We start from the raw sequence: 21890 nt of genomic DNA, 5'->3' as shown, positions 1-21890 counted from the left end.
GGGGAATTTCATTTACATTTACATAGTTTTAGTATATGGTCCAATCGATCTCACCCTGTTTCGATTACGTTTTCTAGCCAAGTTTGTCCCTTTTCTTGAGAAGAATTCTTTCTCTCTTTTTATTTATTTTTTATTTTTTTGCCAGTCCTGGGCCTTGAACTCAGGGCCTGAGAACTGTCCCTGGCTTCTTTTTGCTCAAGGCTGGTACTCTGCCACTTGAGCCACAGCGCCACTTCTGGCCTTTTCTATATATGAGGTACTGAGGAATCAAACCCAGGGCTTCATGTATATGAGGCAAGCACTCTTGCCACTAGGCCATATTCCCAGCCCCAAGAAGAATTATTTCAATAGGAATCAGGGGTGGTATTAAATTTAAAATGTTATTTTGGCTGGGTGCTGGTGGCTCACACCTGTAATCCTAGCTTCTTAGGAAGCTGAAATCCAAGAATCAAGGTTCAAAAGCAGCCTGGGCAGTGAAGTCTGTCACTTTTATCTCCAAATAATCAGCAAAAAGCAGGAAATTGAGATACGACTCAAGTAGCAAATGCCAGCCTTGAGTGAAAAAGCTAAGGGACAACATGCAGGCCTTAAGTTCAATCACTCTCCCCCAGAGGATATTCTGCATATGATCAGTAGAAATTCTAAGCCATATATATCTTATTATCATCTTTCTTGACTTACAAGGCCTTGTCCTATAATATATATGCTCCTTAAATAAGCTTTTGCTAGTCATCCTTTTGAATTCTTGTAAATTGTAAAAAAAAAAAAATTAAAGCACTCAAAACAGAGGTCAAAGCTTGGTGCTGGTGGCTAACACCTCTAATCCTAGATACTCAGGAGGCTGAGATCTGAGTTTCGAGGTTCAAAGCCAGCCCATGCAGTAAAGTTCCTGTGAGACTCTTTATCTCCAATTAACCACTGAAAAACTAGAAGTGGGGCAGTGGGCTCAAAATGGTAGAGCGCTAGCCTTGAGCAAAAGAGCTCAGGGACATGAGGTCAAGCCCCACAACTGGGGGAAATAAGACCAAAAAACAGAGGTCAAGCACAATTTTCCCCCTTTCATTTTCTTCTAGTGAGGAGGAAAAAAGGGTCAAATTAAGCTCTTAAATAATTTCAACTTCTCATTTTTCCTCTTGTAATATTCTCACCCACTTTCCAACTGCTTTTCTAAGTTCATGCTTTTTTTTTCTTTCACTTTGAGATATATGAAACATCATTTTCTTAAATTTTACTAGGACGTAGACCATTTTACTAAGTTACTCGCTAGAGACTTGCCTTGATCCTCACTTCTGTGGTTACTTGGCTGAAAACCTTGTGTTAATTTGGCACAGCGCTAGCTTCTTCTGATTCCCCATGTGGAACATGGCTGCCAAGATTCACCTTCCAAGGAAGATAGTTGCAGACACGTGATTTGGCAAATATAGGAAATAGCAACATCAGTTCTAAGACTAAAATGGGAAACATCTGAAGAGTTGACCTTACTGTTTGGTGTCAGTGTGCTTTAACAACCAGACAACAGGCAGAAACAATCCATCTTCACATACTGGCAGAAAGCATCACCCACCAAATTTGGCCAGTGTTTTTTAAGATAAATAACTTTGTGATGATGCGTAGGGCTGAAATTATTAAGACCCAAGCCTACAAGTTCTGTGTGGGTCTCAACATTTTCCAGCAATCAATATTTTAACATCTGGAGCACCAATTTGTCCCTAAAACACTGATGTCAGAAATTAGTCTCAACATGACTTGATGGCTTATGTTCAGATTTCGAAATAAACTTAAGTTGAATAAACTCAGTTTAATTCTTTGGAATAAGTGTTCTTGAGCCACATTTTTTATTTAGGTCATCTAGAACCACAATCATCTCCTTATAAGGCAAACTCTCATTAAAAAATGCTAGAAAGTTGCTGCCTGTCTCATTATCAACTCATTATACTAATAGTCCTAAAATGTCCAAAGCTTATTAAATGAAAACATCCTTAATTTTATCTCATCTGAACAGTAATTTTTAAGAGTAGAAAAATAGCTAAACATTTCAAAAACTTCAATCATAGGAAAACAGCATAAAATAGCAACTCCCCTGTTCCTGCCCATTACAGGGCTTGAACTCGGGCCTCTTGCTCTCATTTGCCCTTTGGCTCTTAGCTGAATGCTCTACCATTAGAGCCATGCATCTAGTCTAGCATTTTACTGGTTAACTGGAGATACGTCTCTCAGATATGGCTATCCTAGCTGGCTTGAAACAGACCTAAGGATCTCTGCTTTTTGAGAAGTTAGGATCACAGTACATATGTGACAACTAGTAATGTTTTTTGTCACAGGGTCTTCCTATGTAGCCCATTCTGGCCTTCAAGTTGTAATCCTCCTGGCTGAGCCTCAAAAATGCTGGGATTGGGCTAGGAATGTAGATTTAATGGTAGTGCTTGCCTAGCATGCATGAAAACACAACCAGAAAAAGCCAGAAGTGGTTCTATGGCTCAAGTGGTAGGGTGCTAGCCTTGAGCAAAAGCAGCTCAGGGACAGTGCCCAGGCCCCAAGTTCAAGCCCCAGGACTAACAACAAAAAAGCCAGTATTGTAGGTGTGTACAAGTGTCTGGCGTAACCTTAATCTTCCTCTAGAAGGGATTCTTTTTCTTGGTTGAAGTAATGCAGGGGAGGCATCTGCTATTATAAAAAGCTACTCAGAAGGCTGAGTTGTAAGACTATGCATAATAGGTAAGGTAAGGAGGATACAGAAATAGGGGACAAAGGTTGAACAAATGCAGCAGTGGTACTCACTGGACAGTCTGCTGAAAATGAACTATATAACCTGTGGGTGGGGACAGGAGGGAAAAACTGGGAGAGCAAGGGAAGGGGTGACACTGTCTAAAAAGAAATGTACTCATGACCTGACTGAAGTAACTGGGGCTCCTTTGTGTATCAGCTTTATAACATCAAAAATTGAAAAAGAACATGCATAATATGAAATTTGGATCTAGCATATTGTCTCCAAATTGAGGAAACATTCTCCAGTGGGATTAAAACTTCTAATTTGTAAATATCAGGTGTCTTAGACACTAGTTCCCTGTACCTCTATCCTTACTTATCAACCAAAGTCTGAGCAATAGCTCTAGAATCTAAACTTCCTTCCATAGGCCTCTTTCCTGAGTTTTCATCATTTTTCCCCCTTAGATTTTTCTGATGTTCGAGTATATGTCAAAGACCTTACATGAGTAAGAACTTCACTTGTGACAAATAGTCTATGAATAAAGCCCAAAGAGCACCTTTCCTGTAGAAAAATCTTGTTTTTCATATACTTCTTGAGCCAGGTCATTATCTGTTAACCTAATATCCACTATTTCCTGAAGAGATTACTCATTAATTTCAGGAGGGTAATACTCCCAGTGCTCAATACTTTAAAGCTTAAAAAAAAAAAAAAAAGAAACCAACAAAACACTCTTGCTACACTGCTCAAAACTATTCCCAAACTTCTGGGCTCCCAGCAAATTTTCCTACAGATATGCACCACCACATACCTGGCTTAAACTGCTGTTGGTTAAATGAGTAGCCTGACATAAAAATATAAAAGAATTTTATTTTAATACAAATTCTAAAACATTCCTTTTTTTAAAAAAGGTAGATCAACAATTACATACATCTGTGGTACATATATACACACATACAGATGTACATACCAAATAGATTAGGTAGACATACTGATCAATGTCTACATATGGAATACAAGATAGCTACATATGGAATACAAGATAGTTGTTAAACTGTTTCTCTAATCCATGATACATAATTGGAACATTTCTCAGCAGACCTACTCTCTCCAAACTTACTTCTCAGGCAGTGTGGCATGTTGTCATTGATATATATCATTTTGGAATATAAGTATCTAAGCCTCTATCTTGGGTCCTTTGCTGTTTTGCATGTTTCATTAGCTTTCTTTCCAACCCACCTAAGACTCCAGTAACTATTCTGTTCTCAGCAAGACCAGGATCATGGAAACAGGATGCAGAAATCTGAATGACTCTAGGCATACAAGAAACATCTCCAGTCATATTCCCAATCTGATGCTTCCTTTTCCTTCTAATAGCCACCTAATTATACCTAAGATAATGTGGGGATAATAAAATTCAGTGGAGAGAAAAATCAGCAGTATGTACGATTAATATTCAACATGGTCCTAAAAGCTTCCTCTTATCCACTAGTGTGCACATAACGAAATTCCTAACTGTATCTCCATGGAACACATAACAGAACACCAGATATACTTTGTGGTAAGCACCATGTAATTTCCAAGAAGAATGTATTAGAGGAAGGCAGAGAAGGAAGAAAAAAAAAATCAAGAAAACATAACAATTTACATAAATAAAAGGCTTTTATAAAATATTTTTAAATGGATAAATTCAATTTTAAGTGAAATTTGTCCCATAACCAATACTACTTTAACAATTGTTTTAGTGTTCATCAAAGGTATACTATTACACCTCTGGAGAAAGGAAATTATTTTTCTTGCCTATAAAACTGTTATGAGTATGAGGAATGTTCCAAAAGAACACATGGCTCTAATGAGGAAATGAAGTCTTCTGACTCATTTAATCCCTTATCACATCCATTGTTTAAGACTTCACCATGAACCAATGGCCAACCTTTCCTGCCTACACATGCTAGTAAAAAGCAATTGGGGAAACCAAAGATGATTCTGCATGGGTGAGTTTAACTCACATGCTGTAAAAACTCTTGCAGGCATTTGATGTCATCTTAATTTGTGTTTTATAGTCTGCTACCAAGGAATATAATCAAATTCAAATTTTGACTCCTGCTCTCTAAACACAAACCTGTGGTTTGTTTTTTTTAACCAAGAACTCTGACATTCCACCTCACAATACATGACCTCAACACCAAATGAAGAACTATTGTTACAAACTTGTATCTTTAAAAAATGGATGCAACAAGGCCTCTTCTGCAGTGATCCTTGAAGCTGGATTTAGATCTAAGAGTTTATCGAGCAGGTCATAGGCTTCATCCGGGACTTCATCCCAGCCTTCTGAATTAGTCGTACATGTGCCAGAACCACTCCTGTGTCCATTATGGTCCCCTTTACATAAGGAATTCTCTGGGTGCTGTACTTGAGACTTATGGTCAGTCTTCTCTGAAAAAGCCAGGTTAGGAGAAGCAAGTCCTTGTGCATCGCTTGCTAGTTTGGGAGTGTTAGAAGGCAGACCCCTGAGTCTCTCACAGAGTTTCCTTAAGTCTTGTGCTGGGACCTCTTTGCTACACAGTATCGATTTGCCTATCAGAGAAAGAAAAAACAAATACTTCATCACTTAAACATATCCAAAGCATCTCTTGTGAGAAGCACACCCACCTGGCCATATGTCTTTATGCATGCTATTTTCAAGTTGTATTTGAACTGTACCAGGTGAAGGCCAAACCATCAAGTAGGAGCTAGTAAGTGGAAAGCAGTAGCTAACTAAGCTATGCCAGGCATTCACCTGACTGCCAACTTCTTCAGCTTCCTTTTCCCCTCTCTGTAATGTTTAACCAGCTGCAGCTCCTATCCTCCACCCCCTCCAAGCTTCTGTACATGGGCTCCTGACTGCCTGGTAGGCTCCACCTCTGTGTAATCAGGACACCACTGACATGCCTCACTACTTAGCTTAAGAATCACATCAGAAAAAAAAAAAAAATCACATCAGAGAGAACTGATCTTAAGCTCCTGTCATCACTTAGGAAAAGTCCTTTTGCTACCCTATGTCATAGTTGATAAAAAAAAAAAAAAAAGTCCGTCTTACCTGTTAGACCATGAGTTCTTTGACTACAAGGCTGTTTTATTTCTTTCAGGTCCCTAATGTCAATTGGACTAGAAAAAACCATTTGAACATCTCTTCTCAAGATGTTCTTCCTGACTAACCTATCCTATGTGGATGAACCCTCCTTAATCCTTTATAATCCCTTCCTAATATCATTCACCTGTGATAATACTTTATCCTTAGAACATAAACTCTATGAAAGCAGACTCAAAGTATCTGGTATGTATAAAGCTCCATTAATGTTCCTGAATGAGTCAGTATACAAATTGTACTTCAGTTTTTAAAATTAAAATACCTTGAAGATAACGTCCCATCAGCTTATTATCAGACACGGGAAAATATGTTAAATATATGTTAAGGACACATAGGTGCAACTGTGAACAGCAATGTGAGGCTAAACAATGAATAGTGCAACATTTAGATTCGTTCCTGGAATAAACAAACTGTCAACCAGCAATCTAGGTAATAAGAAGTTTCCCTTGACATACACTGGTACAAGCACTGTACTGATGTACTACAAAAGCAGGATAATGCAGCAGGACCAACAAGGAGACAGCAAAGAAAATGTCATATATCTTAAGTTTGAGAGGCTACAGATGCCAAGCCTTCTTTACTTTAAATGCTATCATTCCTATTTTCTTTAGGATGATCTGGTCAAAGAATAGTCATACAGTTTTATTTCTTAACCTCTAAGCTTACCCTGAGGTCATGACAATTAACAGCATACAGTATGTCCAAATTATTTTTATATGACTAAAGAGAGGGTATGTTTAAAATACTTAGGGAAAACAATCTAAACTAACATTCTGTTAAATATGTTCTCACAGCCTATTATGAGCTCAGGAATTAATTCTAGCTGGAAATCTTTTGAATTGACTTAATACAACTCCATGGGGCCAGGGGCCAAGGTCAGTGGGATGGGTTACAATACAAGAGTAGCTCTCACTGAAAATCTCAGGTGTCATAGAGTTGTATGTGTTGAAATTCTGAATCTTCTCTAGTCATCTCAAGGTTAAAGTAACATCTGACTGAAACAACTTCAGAGCTTACCCTAAGATTTCTAAAGGTTCTTGTCTGCTCTCATGGTACCTGCCCTGGAGGTTTTTTGTGCCAGATGTTGTAGTTCAATGACTCGCCCTCATTACAACTTTGGCTACCAATGATGGAAATTCAAGCAGTTCAACAACAAGTTTTGGGGATGGCTGAATAAACTTCATGCTCATCAACTTCTCTAAGATATGAATAGTTTCCCCAATTAACTGAGGATAAGCATTTATTATGATGTAATACCCAAAAATCAAGACAACAATCTTACTTTCCATCCAGTCATTTTGCCCTTGTGTGCATTATCTTATCCTCAAACAAAAGCTTCTTACGATAGGTAGAAGACAGGTACGAATTGTGAACTTACTGCTGCAGATATATTTTTACAAAAATGGGGGTGGGGTGGGGAGAAACTTCTATTATGAGACTTTCCTGTCAGTCACCCCAGAGTTCTCATGTGGATTAGGCCATGACACTGGTGGCTAATAAAGTAGTTCTCAATTAGAAGTAGTTCTTGTTAAAACAAAAACAAACAAACAAACAAACAAAAAACCCAGGTCATCAGCTAAGAAGCCTGGAGTCTAACTATCTTGTTTTTCCAAATCATATTTTAGAGGAATGGACGGGGAGGATCAGACATGAAAATCTCTTGAACTCTATCAGGTAATTCTGCTGTGCACCCTTGGGATGGGCCCAGGGCAGCCATCCATAGGGACACCACATTACCAGCTGACTCCCATCAACACCCAGTCCTTGTTGAGTATCAACTATAATTGTGCTTCTAAAATAAACACCAAGGTGGCCAGTGGAGTTCAGGTTGTTCTTTTAATAACTGTAAAGTTATGCTTAAAAAACCGGGTACTAGTATTCTGTGCTTGAATAAGATAAAATGATTACATATTTAAAGAAGAATGACAAATTATTTCTTATGTGAAAGCATTTTCAGGCAACTTAGAAGTTTCCTTACAGAATTTTATGAATATTGAGTATGTTTATTTGTAAAGAGAATTTTGTTATGATCAAGTAAGCAGTTTATAGGAGATAATCAAAGACATGTTTTATTCTGTGATATAAAAATGCTTACCAAAAGCTTTAGCAGCCTGGATTGTTTCCCTGGATCCCCGGATTGTCATAATTTGAGCCAAAGCAGTTAAATCATCACTTGCTTTATAAAATGGATAGCGTCCACTAAGCAAAGAAAGGAATATGACACCTGCAGACCACATGTCAATTGCTGCAACAGAAAACAACTTTTTAAAATATGTCCAAAATGTCATCATCTAAATAAATAGTTCTAGGCTTTTATTTTGCATTACTATTATTTAGGAAGGCTTAAAAACAACAACAACTAGGATGCTCAGCCTCAATTACTGAGATTTTGATTGAATAATTTTGGAGTAGGGTTTTGATTTTGCTAGGCAGGAACTGTACTGCTGAATCTCATCAGCCCCATTTTTTTAAAACCATTTTGAGGTAGGTTGTTGCATCTGAATGCCTACCTATTTTAGGCTTCCCATCATTGCTGGGATAAGAGGCATCTGTCATGGCATCCAGCTTCCTTCTGTGAAATGGGGGCTAGCCTAGAACCACCCACCAACCATCCTCTCAATCTCAGCTACCCACAGAGCTCAAGGTGAACATGAAGACTAAATAGGCTATGGCCCTGGGTTTGACTCCACCACAAAAATAAACACAACCAAGACAAAACAAAACATATGAGCTTGGCTTTATGTTAAATTTCTCCTGTCCTAATTTAATTAATTTTTAAAATTAATTTAATTTGAGAACTATCCTAGGTTGTTAGTCAATATTTTACTGGTTGCTGGTCACTTGGCTTTCTAAGTTCTATTTGTACCTTTTTCTACTTCTAGGACCTAAGTGCTGAGGTTCCTTTTCTCAGTCCCAATCTCTTCCCTATTTAATCTCCCTGATTGTTCCACTCACATTACAGCTGCAACTACCGTTGGTGTAATAATGATACTCAATTGTGTTTCCAGCCCAGTTCCTTCCCTGAGCTTCAGACTTACTTAGACTATATGTATTCAGATATGCCACAAATATCTCAAACCACTTAGGCTACCGATTCAATTTTACCTTTCCCTAAAAACAGATACATCTCCTTTATTCATCTTTATACACAACCAAGTCCTTCAATCTAGGAATCTCATAAACATCCTGAAAGCTCTTTTCCCTCACCACCTCAGATTCAAATTTGATTTCCAATGACACCCCCCCACCCCCCCCCCCCCCCCCCCCTGCCAACCCTGCCTTTCCAATTCCTCTTTTCATTCTTCTTGTTGATACCCTTTGTTTACGGTTTCCTCATCTCTCACTTAGACCACTATAGGCCACACCCTCCAAAATCTACCCTTTCTGTATGTATACCTGCCAGAATAACCCATCTAGAATATAAATTGCCTTGAAGAGTTTTCTTTCCTTTCTTTCTATAAACACAGTTTGACAACTGTGATCTAAACTTGTATACCTCTTTCCAGGTTAGTTTCTAAACATCTCATCTCGTGACTTCCATCTTGCATTCTAACAACATTAAACTTTCCGTTTCCTCTATAGCTAGACTACATTCTTTCTTCATCCTCAGTTATAATTAGTACTAACCCTCAACTGTGATTTAGTCCTATCTCAGAGGTCACCTCTTTGAGAAACTTCCTTTCATAATTACTTTGGATTAAATATATATGTATGTGTATGTATATATATATATATATATCTCCCAAATATCACAAACAGTTCTTCATCATATTCAACAGGCTATTTTACAATTATTTGAGACTATCCCATCTCTACTTCCTAAATAGCTGGGATTAAAGTCATGTACTAACATGCTTGGTACAAAAAAAGCAATTGTATCAAATACAATATTTACACTATAGAACACTTTTGAGGTATTAAGTAAACATTTCTAAAGTTAGCAAAACTATTCCATGTATTTTCCCCTCCTCAAGGTGATAATGACAAAATTACTGGCAAAAATCACCTTGTAAATTGGATAAACAAAGCACATTGTTTTAAAAGAAAAAAAAGGAACATTAGGCAGAAACGCTCATCAATAGCAAGCATTATCTTAAAACTGGGAATACCACTTGGCCAGAATGTCTTAATTTTAATTAATTGAAAGTATTCAAACATCAGTCATAAACAGATAAAGCTCACAAAATGGAATAAATCTGGGACAATCCATCTGAATTGGGTGCTTTCTAGTGTAACATACCTGTGGTTTGATTGGGGCACTTGGTCAAGACCTCTGGCGCTCTGAATCCTGGTGTCCCTGCCCGAGGGGCAACCTGCTGACGTCTTATGAGAAGAAAACAATATTTCTCTAGTTATATTAAAGCTGAATTCTTTTAAGTCCAAAAAAAGAAATTCTCATCAATTTAGTGCATTGTTCTGCTTTTACATCAATACAAATGATAAAGCAATTAATAACCTAATTTGATAAACATCCTAGATTTTGCTTCTAATCATCTTTTTCCCAGCTTAATTCCAGAAAGATTTTAAGGTAATTTCCAAGTACAAAAAGATACTAGAAAATAAAAGCCACAATAGATAATTAGAGGGAGAATGACAGAAGCTAGTGAGATTGATCAAGATGAATTGTACTTATAAACTGACATACTAAAATAAAACCACTTTGTATAGCTACTAGAAGATAATTTTTTCAATGAATTTTTTAAAACCTACAAAATGACAGTATAAAAATTCATTTATTTGGAAGTGATGAATTATTAAAGCACCATTCGCTTATATATTTGAGTTAATATTGATCAAAGCCACATTTTGAAGGAAAGGGAAAAGTTCACAGGACGGGGGGTGTGGTAAGGGAGGGACTTGTAATATTCTGGATATTGATTCTACATTGCAGAAATAGAAAAAGAAAACAGAACAGATTATAAATCACCAAGCAAAATGTGTTCATTCTAGGCCTCTCAAGATGCAGTTCTCTGTCCGCCCCCACATTATCTCCACATGAGAGCAAAGTGTTTTCCAACAAGTCACATACATGCCTGTTAAACAAGCAATATAGGACAACAGTTCTCATTTGCTCCTTGAGACATTACTAAAAGCACCAGTGTCCATACAGTTCACAGTCCCCAAATCAATGCAATTTCGAATCTTGTCTGGCAGCAGGCTGGTGACTTTATTGACCATTAAGACACATTCATTACCTTGAGAGGCAAACACTGCAGACTCTATCTGTGGCATAGCAGTCACAAGTCAGGTGGACTGAGCCAGAACTGGCAGTTTTCTTTATCACACCACCAGTCGTAACTTTCGTAGAAATGGGCTTCTTTTTTGTTGTTAACTTTCTTGATATTACATCCACAGTCTTTGAGTGTTTTATAAGCTATAAAAAGAAAAGCCGTATTTTTCTATTTTTATGACTTTTAACGTGATGCCTTCAAATGGTAGTATGGCAAAAAGGAACACCAGAAGAGTAACTTTTCAAAGTGCTGAATGTGCTTTGGAATGTAAATAAAAAAAGCTGCCCACTAAAATGTTTAAGGTCTTTTGGGTTTTTTTTCTGTCAAGTAACCTATTAAAATTTACTAACTAGTTTTGGTAAATATTTGATTTAAACTTTATTTAAAACTGTTCCTGATAGACTATAAAATTGTAAGTTATGTTACAGTGTCTAACTCCATTTCAGAGCTGTAAACAGCCCAGCTCCATTGGCTAAAGTCAGACTTTTAACTTGTTATTCAAGCTACTGGCTGTCGTAAGATAGCATTTAGTTTAAAATCTAACAGTGAAAACAGTTAACATTACAAACATCTTCATATGATCAACTACATGTCTGAACTTTTAGGCATTGTCTAGTAATGATATTGATTCTAGCAATGTCTCTGCATTCCTACAGGGCAAGAATAGCAATAGCTAATCAAAAATGATTTTTAAAAAGTTCTACCACAAAAGTTCAGGAAAAAAAAATGGAAGAAATAAAAATGTTGCCTAAATGCTCAAAGTAGTAACAATCTCTTAGCAAAGCCAAACTTTACTTAATGATGCCATTAAGTAGATGTCATTCCTCAATTCCCTTCTGTGTATGACCGACTGGCTAGCGCACTAGGAAGCTACATTACTTACTTTCATTGCAGGGCCCTCATGTGAAATGGAGCTGTGAATATTGAAATTTCTTTCTCCAAACACAGAGCGCTGGACAGAAAGGCCTACAGATCCTTCCTATAATACCAACAAAAACAAGGAAAGTAAGGATTATATCTGTATACACTTTCTGCCAGCTGTACTCTGACGGTTTGGAAAGAGTTAAAAGTGAAGGCATTCTCAGGCACCAAAATACTTCTGTGAAAGGAGAATATAGTCTAGAGGGGATTCTTAGTTACTGTTGTCCACAAATATATTTATATAAAATTCAAAAACCACCTGCACAGACATTATGTTTTACAGTGCTGCTAAAATGGAGATAGACACTTCAGAATTGTTCCCCTACAGCTACTGTTTTCTTTTAAAAAGGATAATCAACCTGAACTCTATAACATGCAGGGAATATTTAGTCTATTCCATTGTTATCTTATAATGTAATTTCTTACTACACAATGAGAGAGACATTACGAATCAGTAAAGTAAAAAAATTAACTATTTGAATAGTAAAAAGCCCAGCACTGTTTACTCATGCCTGAAATCTCAGCTACTCAGGAGGCTGAGATCTGAGGATCATGGTTTGAAGTGAGCTGGGGTAGGAAAGTCCATGAGACTCTTATCTCCAATTAACCACCAGACCTGTGGCTCAAAAGAGCTCAGGGACAGCACCCAGGCCCTGAGTTCAAGCCCCGCAACCTACAAACAAAAACTGGTAAAAAGATAGCACAAATTTTAGGAGAAATCTAATCAACTGAATATATATACATATAACACAAATGTAACAAAAAAAAAAAAGGAAATCTTTCTAAATGCAAGTACTATCCCTTTTTTTTTTTTTTTTTTTTGGTGCAGGTTCTGGGGCTTAAATTCAGGGGTTGGGTTTCTGGCTTAAAGCAGATCCTCTACCACTTGAGGCACAGCTCCATTTCTGACTTTCTGCTGCTTAATTGGAGACAAGAGTCTTGTAGACTTTCCTGCCCAGGCTGGCTTTGAACTATAGTCCTTAGACCTCAGCCTCCTGAGTAGCTAGAATTATAGCTGTGAGCCACCAGCATCCAGTTCTATCTCAGAATTTTTATCTCCTTCTGTTGGCTGAAAGAGTTTCTTTCTAAAACAGTGCTAGAATTTTAAAAAGTATAAAGGGTAGAACCTTTCCATCTTTTCCATGCTTAGTCTGATTTTGCTCGTTTGCACATGGTCTTCTGGCAGGTTTTGTGGTGGCCTGTGGATCCAGATCCTTAGGCGCTGAACCACCCACTGCAATCTTGTTTCCAGGGATCTCATGGCATTTGTTTAGTGAACAACTTTCCTGCTGTGCTTCAGACTGAACACATTTGAGGAGGTCTATTTTTGTATCATTGGTTCCTTGGGCCAAACCGAAGTCTACCAAAGCATACCTAAGAAATAAAGCTAAGTATTACTATTTCCCTGTAACAATTAAAAAATTTAGTAACATTGGAATATTCTCAGACTATATTCATAGAAACTGTAATTCATAACAATTTATATTGTTCCTTTAAAAAAGTCAAAATAAAATTTCCAGACAAAGTAAGGATTTAAAAGCTAAGACTGGAGGCTGGGGATATGGCCTAGTGGCAAGAATGCTTAACTCCTATACATGAAGCCCTGGGTTCAATTCCCCAGCACCACATATGTAGAAAATGGCCAGAAGTGGCGCTGTGGCTCAAGTGGTAGAGTGCTAGCCTTGAGCAAAAAGAAGCCAGGGACAGTGCTCAGGCCCTGAGTCTACGCCCCAGGACTGGCAAAAAAAAAAAAAAAGCTAAGACTGAAAATTAAGGAAATCTGAATCCCTTAACCAGTGAATCAAACATGCTTTTTAAAAAATTTTTTTTCTCATGGCTTATGCTGACAAGTAGGCGGAAGAATGCATAATAAAGCAAAATCCTTTGTGCTCAATAGTGGCAGAGATCAAAGTATAGCAGATAACTTCTAATTAAGCAAGGGGAGGGAAATTAAAAAGTCAAAAGTATAAAAGCCTAAGAAAAGAAGAATAATTCTTAATATAGTCAGTATGATCAATTTGTATAATTAACACTATTATTATTTATATTTTCCATTTAAAACACTTAATGTCTATGTGTGTGCATATAGATATATAAATACATAATAAAAAAATATAAACAGGAGTGGGCTGGGAATGTGTCTTAGTGGTAGTGTGCTTACCTAGCATGCAAGAAGCCCTTTGGTTCAATATCTCAGCACCACATAAACAGAAAAAGCTGGAAGTAGTGCCATGACTCAAGAGGTAAGAGTGCTAGCCTTGAGCAAAAGAAGCTCAGGGACAGTGCCCAGGCCTTGAGTTCAAGCCCCAAGACTGGCAAGGAAAAAAATATATACATGAAATATATATATATGAAGACAGGAAATTGCTTGTCCAAACCCATTTACTGGTACAAAAAATGAAGCCAGAGAGATAAGAAACACTTGCAAGATCAAAAAGGACAGATTCTAAATTGTTTTTCACTTAGTGCTGTATTAGTTAAACCATGATGTGCATCTATGTAAGGATGCACATTGCTTTATTAATACAATTTAATTTTCCTCATTGCATTTTCCTTCCCCAGTGAAAAAATTTTAATTGGAAATCATGTGTGTGTAGCTGCTACAGTATGTTCTCCATCTAAGAGATGGCTTCTACAGCACAGATTCTACTAAGAGTAAATAACTTCTGGAATCTCCATACTTACTTTTTCAGATGTCTATTATATAAAAAATTGCTGGGCTTCACATCCCGGTGAACAATACCAAACTGGTGAATGCGCTTCAGAGCTTTTAACAAGTTAAACATATATTCCCGAACTTCTTGAAAGGAAAGAGAATTCAGAATATCCTAAAATCCAATAGTGAATGGTTATAACATTGTTTCCAATTAAGCATTTAGCTAGTAAACATTCAAGAAATACTAAAAACTTACCAAAAAGGACTCATGTTCCAGATATGGCATCGCAATAACTACGTGATCATTTTTCCTAAAGCAGTATTTAACTCCCATGACGTTGTCTTGCCCCCTAGAGGAACAATGCACAATGAGCTTTACAGGAAAGGTCACATGAACTAAATACAACTTTATGCCTTATTAAAAAAAAAGTAATTTTAGCTATGCATACATATTGCTAGAAACCTGACTTTAAAATCAAATTGGACAGCAGAAATACTTAACTGTAGAAAAGAGAAAACTCTTGTAAATCAAAATAGCACCAGGTATAAGGTTATTATAATTAATTAAAACTAGATATAATTACAGTATTTGGGGGTTTTTGGTTGGAGGGGATCAGTTCTAGGGCTTGAACTAGCACCTAGGTGCTGTCCTTGGGATTTTTTTTTTTTTTAAACTCAAGGCTGGAGCTCTACCACTTGAGCCACAGCTCTAGTTCCAGCTTTCTGCTAGTTAATTGGAGATAAGTCTCTTGGACTTCACTGCCTAGGCTGGCTTTTGAACTGGGATCCTAGGTTCTCAACCTCTTAAGTAGCTAGGATTACAGGTATGAACTACCAGTACCTGGTGGTAACTATAGCTTTAATTGAGGGACGGGGCAGAAGAAGGAAAGGTAAAGACAAACAGGATTGAGTTAATAAGACTTTGTAGCAGATATTAACAACAACACAAAAAAAATAGGTGACATTTATTGACCACTGAGGCTCTAATTTATTTATTGTACTGAAGCTCTAATGTAGTACTTCATACCTATTAACAAACTCATTTAATCTTCACGAGGATATGAACAGGAAAGTGCTATTATTCCATCCTCCCCCCCTTGTTTTTCACAGATGAGGAAGTTGAGACAGGACATTTCCCCATAGTTATTAAAATGGTTAAGTCTCGGGGCTGGGGATATGGCCTAGTGGCAAGAGTGCTTGCCTTGTATACAGGAGGCCCTGGGTTCGATTCCCCAGCACCATATATACAGAAAATGGCCAGAAGTGGCGCTGTGGCTCAAGTGGCAGAGTGCTAGCCTTGAGCAAGAAGAAGCCAGGGACAGTGCTCAGGCCCTGAGTCCAAGCCCCAGGACTGGCCAAAACAAACAACAAAAAAAAATGGTTAAGTCTCAGTGCCATGATTAGAATGCAGGCAGTGTGTTCCAGAACCATGTTCCTCATCACTGTGCAATGTGATTTCCAGGGTGTGAGTCTGAGTGAGAACGGTGTTGCTATCATCAAGCCAAGAAACACCTAAAACCAAGATTTCATCATTTTAATAGAGACATCAAAGTAAGTGGGAGGTCAAGGGAGAGATGAGTAGGTGCAGAAAGAAACAATACCTAATGTAAAAATGAACAGAGGAGGGCTGGGGATATAGCCTAGTGGCAAGAGTGCCTGCCTTGGATACACGAGGCCCTAGTTTCGATTCCCCAGCACCACATATACAGAAAACGGCCAGAAGCGGCGCTGTGGCTCAAGTGGCGGAGTGCTAGCCTTGAGCGGGAAGAAGCCAGGGACAGTGCTCAGGCCCTGAGTCCAAGGCCCAGGACTGGCAAAAAAAAAAAAAAAAAAAAAAAATGAACAGAGGAAGGAGAAAACTGGGCCTGGGAAAACAAGTCCAGAAGCTGAAAAGGAAACCAAGGAAGTGACAACAAAAGAACTAATGAAGTAAGGGGAGATCTGCATGAAAATCAAGGAGAATAAGAACTAAGGAAAGAGTTACCTTGACAATGAGAAACTAACTGGTAATTTCCAGAGTAATTTAAATAGGAAGGCAGAGACAAAATAGGAGGTGAGGAAGGAAAATAGAGTACAGCGGAGCAGAGCTCAAAGATCACTTGCCTAACTGTGTTGCAGTATTGAGGTTTAAACTCTGACTAGGCAGGTACTCTCCAACTGAGCCATACCCCATGCCATTACAAATGTACAATGTACAACTGTACTATAAGGTACAGATATGCAATTAGTTTGTGTTTACTTTTAAAATGTCAATTGTGTCAAAGGATGCCTACAGTCTTGGCTGCCTTTAAAGTGTAGCAGAGAAACAAGCAGTACACACATGCATGAAAGGGAGGTGTGGAGGTGAGAATGGCACGTGTAGGTAATTTTTACAATCTTGCTGTGAAAGGGTAGACGAGGATGGAGAATTCGGGAGTGGTAAAACACATGTCCATATGCTGACAGGAACCCACCTACCCGAGAGAAACCAAGGAGAAAGATTTGCCAAATGATTTTACAGATCTCAATCAAATGTGAGACCGCTGGAAAAAGCAGGGGCAATGTGAAGTATGAGTTCCTCACACTGAAAATAAATTTACACCATGGAAGCTAAGCTTTATGACTTGATTAAGATCACAGAAAAGAAGTGGTGCAAGAAGAGGAAGGCAAGCTGGGCCTCAAAGTAGATTCCCCACACTCCCAAAATCCACAGAAATCTTACCGACCAGGGCAAGGTGAGGCAAAGTCCTAGCAAAGGGCAGACAACTGACCGAAAAACGCTCAATTTACACACCATCTCATTTTTCCTGAGAATACCTAGTTTAACATACTGTAAGTGACAGCTAATTCAATTAAGATGTATCTACATGGCCTACCCAGCCACTGTAAGACATTGGAGTTCAGCTGCAATTCTGACAGGATGACTTGTGGGAATTAAGTGTTTTAGAGCAATCTCTTCTTCAAGTCCTTCCTGCGACTGGGCTGTGGCCAAATAAACGGAGCTGAAAGTGCCTGTGAGACAATTGATAAAAGTTTTCAATATAAGGTTTTAAAAAAATGTCAATGAAATAACAAGACATGCTAATGAAATAACATTTCAAATTGATTGGCAAACTGTTTTAATGATATAACAGATAAAAAAGGACTGCTCATCTTATTGTAAAATGTGCATGGCTTGTATTTTTTCCCGGGGGGGGGGGGAAGCTATTATAATTAGCAGTAAATAGTATTATGGTCTGAATATTGTTTAAAAAATAGTGTATTTTTTTAAAGAAATAATAATGAAAATCAAAAATCAAAAGTATGCAAAAAAAATAGAAAATTTTTATTTTAAAAAACCTTGTAAAGGTTAATAATGTATACCCCAAAAATTACCTTCTCCAATTTTGTTCTTAATTTTGAACACATTGCTAAGCTGTGGCACAGCTTCATAAAGCTTTTCAATATCTTTTTTAACCCCTATAAAAGAAACAAGAATTTATAGTTACAATCAGTGAGAGATATTTTAGTTTCCTTTTTTTTTTCTTTGAGATAGGGTCTCACAATGGCACACAGGCTGGCCATGAAGTCTCAACCCCCCTGCCATTTCACTCCCCAGTGATTACAGGTATGCACCATCACACCCAGCTACAGTTTCTAAAGTTTAAATAAGATCTAACATATAAATATTACAAAATGTTTTAACAAGTCCTAATACTATGTGAATAATCAAAAGCTCACCCAGTTGCTATTACTTACATATCCTTATTTTAACTAGAAAAATACAAAATCCCAGAATTGCATAGACCAAATTGCTACTTCACTGAAAGTACACACTAATAAGTATATAGTTTTTACATATTTGGCCTTTAAAAACGAAGATGCTAATTTCAATAGAACTTAGGCTGGGCATAGCAGAACATGCCTCTAGCCCCAGCTACTGGGGAGGCAAGAACATCTGAGCCCAATGGTTTGAGGCCAGACTGACTGAGCAACACAGTAAAAAGACAAAATAAAATAAAATAAATGAAAAAGGCAACAACAAAAAGCTGCAATCACCAGATGGTATAACAAAGACTCAATAAAATGTTCCTAAAAAAGGACTTCCTTCCAAATGACACAAAATCTTACAGGCTTAGAAAAGCTTTATGTATAAGGGCTGAGTGTGAATGCATATGTTTATATTCCCAGGTATGCTAAAGGTCAAGATGGGAGGATTGTGGTTTGAGACTAGCATGGATGAAAAAGTTAGCAAAACTATCTAAGAAAATAAAAGCAAAAAAGGACCAGGGAAGTAGCTGGAATGGTAGACCGCTTGCCAGGCAATCTCAATATCCGGAGTTCAAATCTTAGTACAATTAATAGTATATCCCCCCTCCCCCCCCCCCAGGAGCTCTTAGATTTATCCTACTGTCTTTGTTTGTGAGGTTGTTTTTTGTTTGTTTTGGTGCTGGTTACTGGAGCTTGAACACCTCCATTTCCCAGACCAATCTTGTTAAAACATATTATTAGTTCATGTCTGTAATCCTGGCTAATCAAGAGGGTCCTATCTGGAGAATCTAAGTCTTCATGAAGCCAACTTGGGCAGAAAAGTCCTGGAGACTCCATCTCCAATTAACCAGCAAATAACAGGGTGGGAGGCATGGTTCATGTGGTAAACAGTGTCACCTGGGCAAGCAAGACAACCGTGAGGCCAAGGGCAAACACTACCACTACGGAATATACTGTACAAAAGCTTTCAGGGTTATATCATGCATGGAAATGTCATAATTCTCCCTTTCCCTTGTATAGCTAATATGTTAATCATTATTAATAATAAACAGTTTATGCTTATAATTCTAGCTACTCAGGACACTGAGATGCAGAGGACTGAGGTTCAAAGCCAGCCTGGATAGAAGAGTCTGAGAGACTCCATCTCCCAAAAAAGGAGGACTGGAGGCATGACTCAAGTGATAGCCAAGCAAGCATGAGACCTTACTTAAGTTCAAACCCTAGTTAAAATAAATAAAATAAAATGTGTCCCAAATACCTCGGTCTAATATAAGCTCTTCATAAAAAAATACTTGGTTTAAATTCGTGGCGGTTGTACCTAAGCTGACAAATAAATGGATATAAAATGAACTACTTGAGAATCTTCACACTTTATTGCAGTATCTAAGTATCTGCTATCTGTATCTGTTATCATAATGCTACTCTGCACAGTAACACATTCAGACAGTTGCAAAGCCCTTTCACACACATTCTCTTTTCGGATCTTTTTCCTCCTTTCTAGTGCCTAGTTAAAGTCTTGTGGTGGTCTTAGTCCACTTCACAAAGGATCTTTTGGATTATCACTAAATTTGCTTAGGGCAAAGATGAAAAAGAAGATTTGGTTACTCACTGGGGAAAAAGAATACAATGAACTGGATCTCTCTAGTACACACACTACTGTGCCAGAAGCAGGAATGAAGGTACACATGTGAGTGTGCAAGGCCTTCAAATACTTCTGGAGAGGCATGTGGAGCTATGGTGCCTTCCCACTGATAGACACATATCACTGTTGTTTGTCGGCCAATTCTGCTTTTGAATAAAGTGATGATCCCTCCAATTTCAATTTCTAAAACCAAGCTCGGTGCAGTGTGGGGAGAGATCCGAACAGGCCTGGAAGGTGGAATTCCTTTTTTGGGCATCAACAAACTTGTACTTTCCCAGTCAATCTCTGTTATGAGACCTTAGCATCTCCCTTGTGTAAAGTGGAAACACTGGATTAAAATCCTCTTGAAATGCAATCGGGTCCTAAAACCATAATCTTAGGAATCTTCATGCTTTTCCACACAGCTCAACAGAAAATACAAACCGGCTGCCTGTGTCCCTCTAGAACGGGGCAACTTTGGAATCAAACACATACCTGGAAGTTTATAACTCTGTTCACGTTTTTTTAAAGCGTCAGCAGCCGGAATGGGGCCAGGCTGGGGAGACAAGGCCACGGGCTCGTCCATCGGAATCCCTACAGTCTCCTCCATCACAGAACCACCGGCATGCCAAGTGTCAGCCGAGGAGTCGGGTCCTCAGAGAGAGAAAAGCGGCTGTGAGAACCGAGCTGTGGGAAGGACAACCGTTTAAAACAGAACCGCACCAGGACGTCCAGATCTCCCGGGGAAGGGAGACGGAGGCCATTCCTACGGAGTTCCATTTGCTTACTTTCACTACCTAGAAATGCCGGGAAAGGACCCGAGGGGAGCCTTCACAGTCGGGTGGCAGCCGCAGGCGCCGGCGAGGGTGCAAAGGGACGGGCCCGGGTCGGGGCCCCGGGGAGGGACGGTGGGACGGAGGGGGGCTTGGCCTGAGGAAAAACACGAGGCAGGAGGTCCTTCGACAGGCAGCTCGTCCCCGGCCCCACTGAGCCCGCGGAGGCGCCGGCCGCACGAGCACGGGCGGGGAGCACCCCATCCTCCACCGAAGCGCGGGCGGGCGGTGAGCACCGGCCCAGGGCGCCCGCAGAGCCCGGAGGACCGCATCCTTCCCCGGCGCCCCGCCAGGCGGAGGCGCGCTGCGCACGCGCGAAGCTTTCCCGCCACCAGCCCGGGAATCTGAAGAGGAGCAAAGGGAGAAGGGAGGAGCCGCGCTGCGAGCAAACCGAAGTCACCCTGCACAATTCCGTCTAAGTCCCTCACAGTCCCACGCCAGGAACTAACCGTCAGAAACTCACGGTTTAAGGGAGTACGCTCCCCGCCGCGCCCCCAGGTGTCCCGGCGGCCGCCCCCAGTGGCTCCCGCCCTTGGCAAGCCGGTCGGCCGCGCCTGCGCAGTACCTCTGCCTCCCGCCCTTCGGAGTACGCATGCGCGGGGCGAATCCCTTGGCGCCGCCAGCTGGCTGGAGGGCGCGTGCGCAGAGTGGTTCTGGTGCGGCTGGTAGGGCGAGTTCGCAAATCAGTCATAAGTAGGAACAGAAATCGTGCAAACTGGTATTGCACCAAACAGACAAAATGGCCTATTTTTGTGTGAAAAGGTCAAATTATCCAGTGCTCAGGAAAATACCAGTTATTTTGCTTAATCTACTTTCTCCCCAGGCAGTGAAGTAGCATTCCCTCCTCTAGGCGTCTCTGTCTCAGCAGGATATCCCAAAGAAATGTAGAAATCTCTGATGCCCAGACACCAATCCACAGTTTAGCAGCATCCCTGGGTGAATGACATGAGCTGTACTGACTCAGAACACTGCTGGAGAACACTGGTTCTCATTTATGCCACGACTTGAAACACTGCTTATTCAATTCATAGTAGGAATTTTCTTCCCTTTTCCCTGTGATCATAA

The 21890-nt window shown here is 39.3% G+C and overlaps 1 protein-coding gene across 5 annotated transcripts; it reads right to left on the bottom strand.

Moving 5' to 3' along the window:
- Positions 1 to 4492: 4492 nt before the first annotated feature.
- Cdc7 (cell division cycle 7) lies at positions 4493 to 21378 on the bottom strand. Of its 5 annotated transcripts, none has more exons than XM_048351953.1 (12): positions 21289 to 21378; positions 20488 to 20665; positions 17997 to 18080; positions 17498 to 17633; positions 14899 to 14992; positions 14672 to 14814; positions 13114 to 13360; positions 11949 to 12044; positions 11030 to 11208; positions 10075 to 10157; positions 7930 to 8079; positions 4493 to 5281 (listed from the first exon to the last, which is right to left on the bottom strand). In XM_048351953.1, the coding sequence occupies exons 2-12, from the start codon at positions 20600 to 20602 to the stop codon at positions 4908 to 4910; spliced, it is 1701 nt and encodes a 566-aa protein (XP_048207910.1). In that variant the 5' UTR covers positions 20603 to 20665; positions 21289 to 21378; the 3' UTR covers positions 4493 to 4907. The 5 variants fall into 5 exon arrangements, with proteins under 5 accessions (XP_048207910.1, XP_048207908.1, XP_048207911.1 ...); XM_048351951.1 differs by having other exon boundaries at positions 20488 to 20646; positions 21289 to 21354; XM_048351954.1 differs by having other exon boundaries at positions 21275 to 21301.
- Between the last annotated feature and the right edge of the window lie 512 nt (positions 21379 to 21890).

This window comes from Perognathus longimembris, chromosome 7 (genome assembly GCF_023159225.1).
Source record: "Perognathus longimembris pacificus isolate PPM17 chromosome 7, ASM2315922v1, whole genome shotgun sequence".
NCBI lineage: Eukaryota > Metazoa > Chordata > Mammalia > Rodentia > Heteromyidae > Perognathus > Perognathus longimembris.
This window is presented reverse-complemented; position numbering and strand designations above follow the sequence as displayed.

What these genes read in the sequence shown, in the direction of transcription:
- Cdc7 (XM_048351953.1), bottom strand. Translation starts at nt 20,602, where the DNA reads ATGGAGGAGACTGTAGGGATTCCGATGGACGAGCCCGTGGCCTTGTCT. An exon ending in ACAGAGTTATAAACTTCCAG is followed by an intron (nt 18,081 to 20,487) that starts GTATGTGTTTGA and finishes TTTCTTTTATAG; the next exon opens with GGGTTAAAAAAGATATTGAA. An exon ending in TAAGAACAAAATTGGAGAAG is followed by an intron (nt 17,634 to 17,996) that starts GTAATTTTTGGG and finishes ATTGTCTCACAG; the next exon opens with GCACTTTCAGCTCCGTTTAT.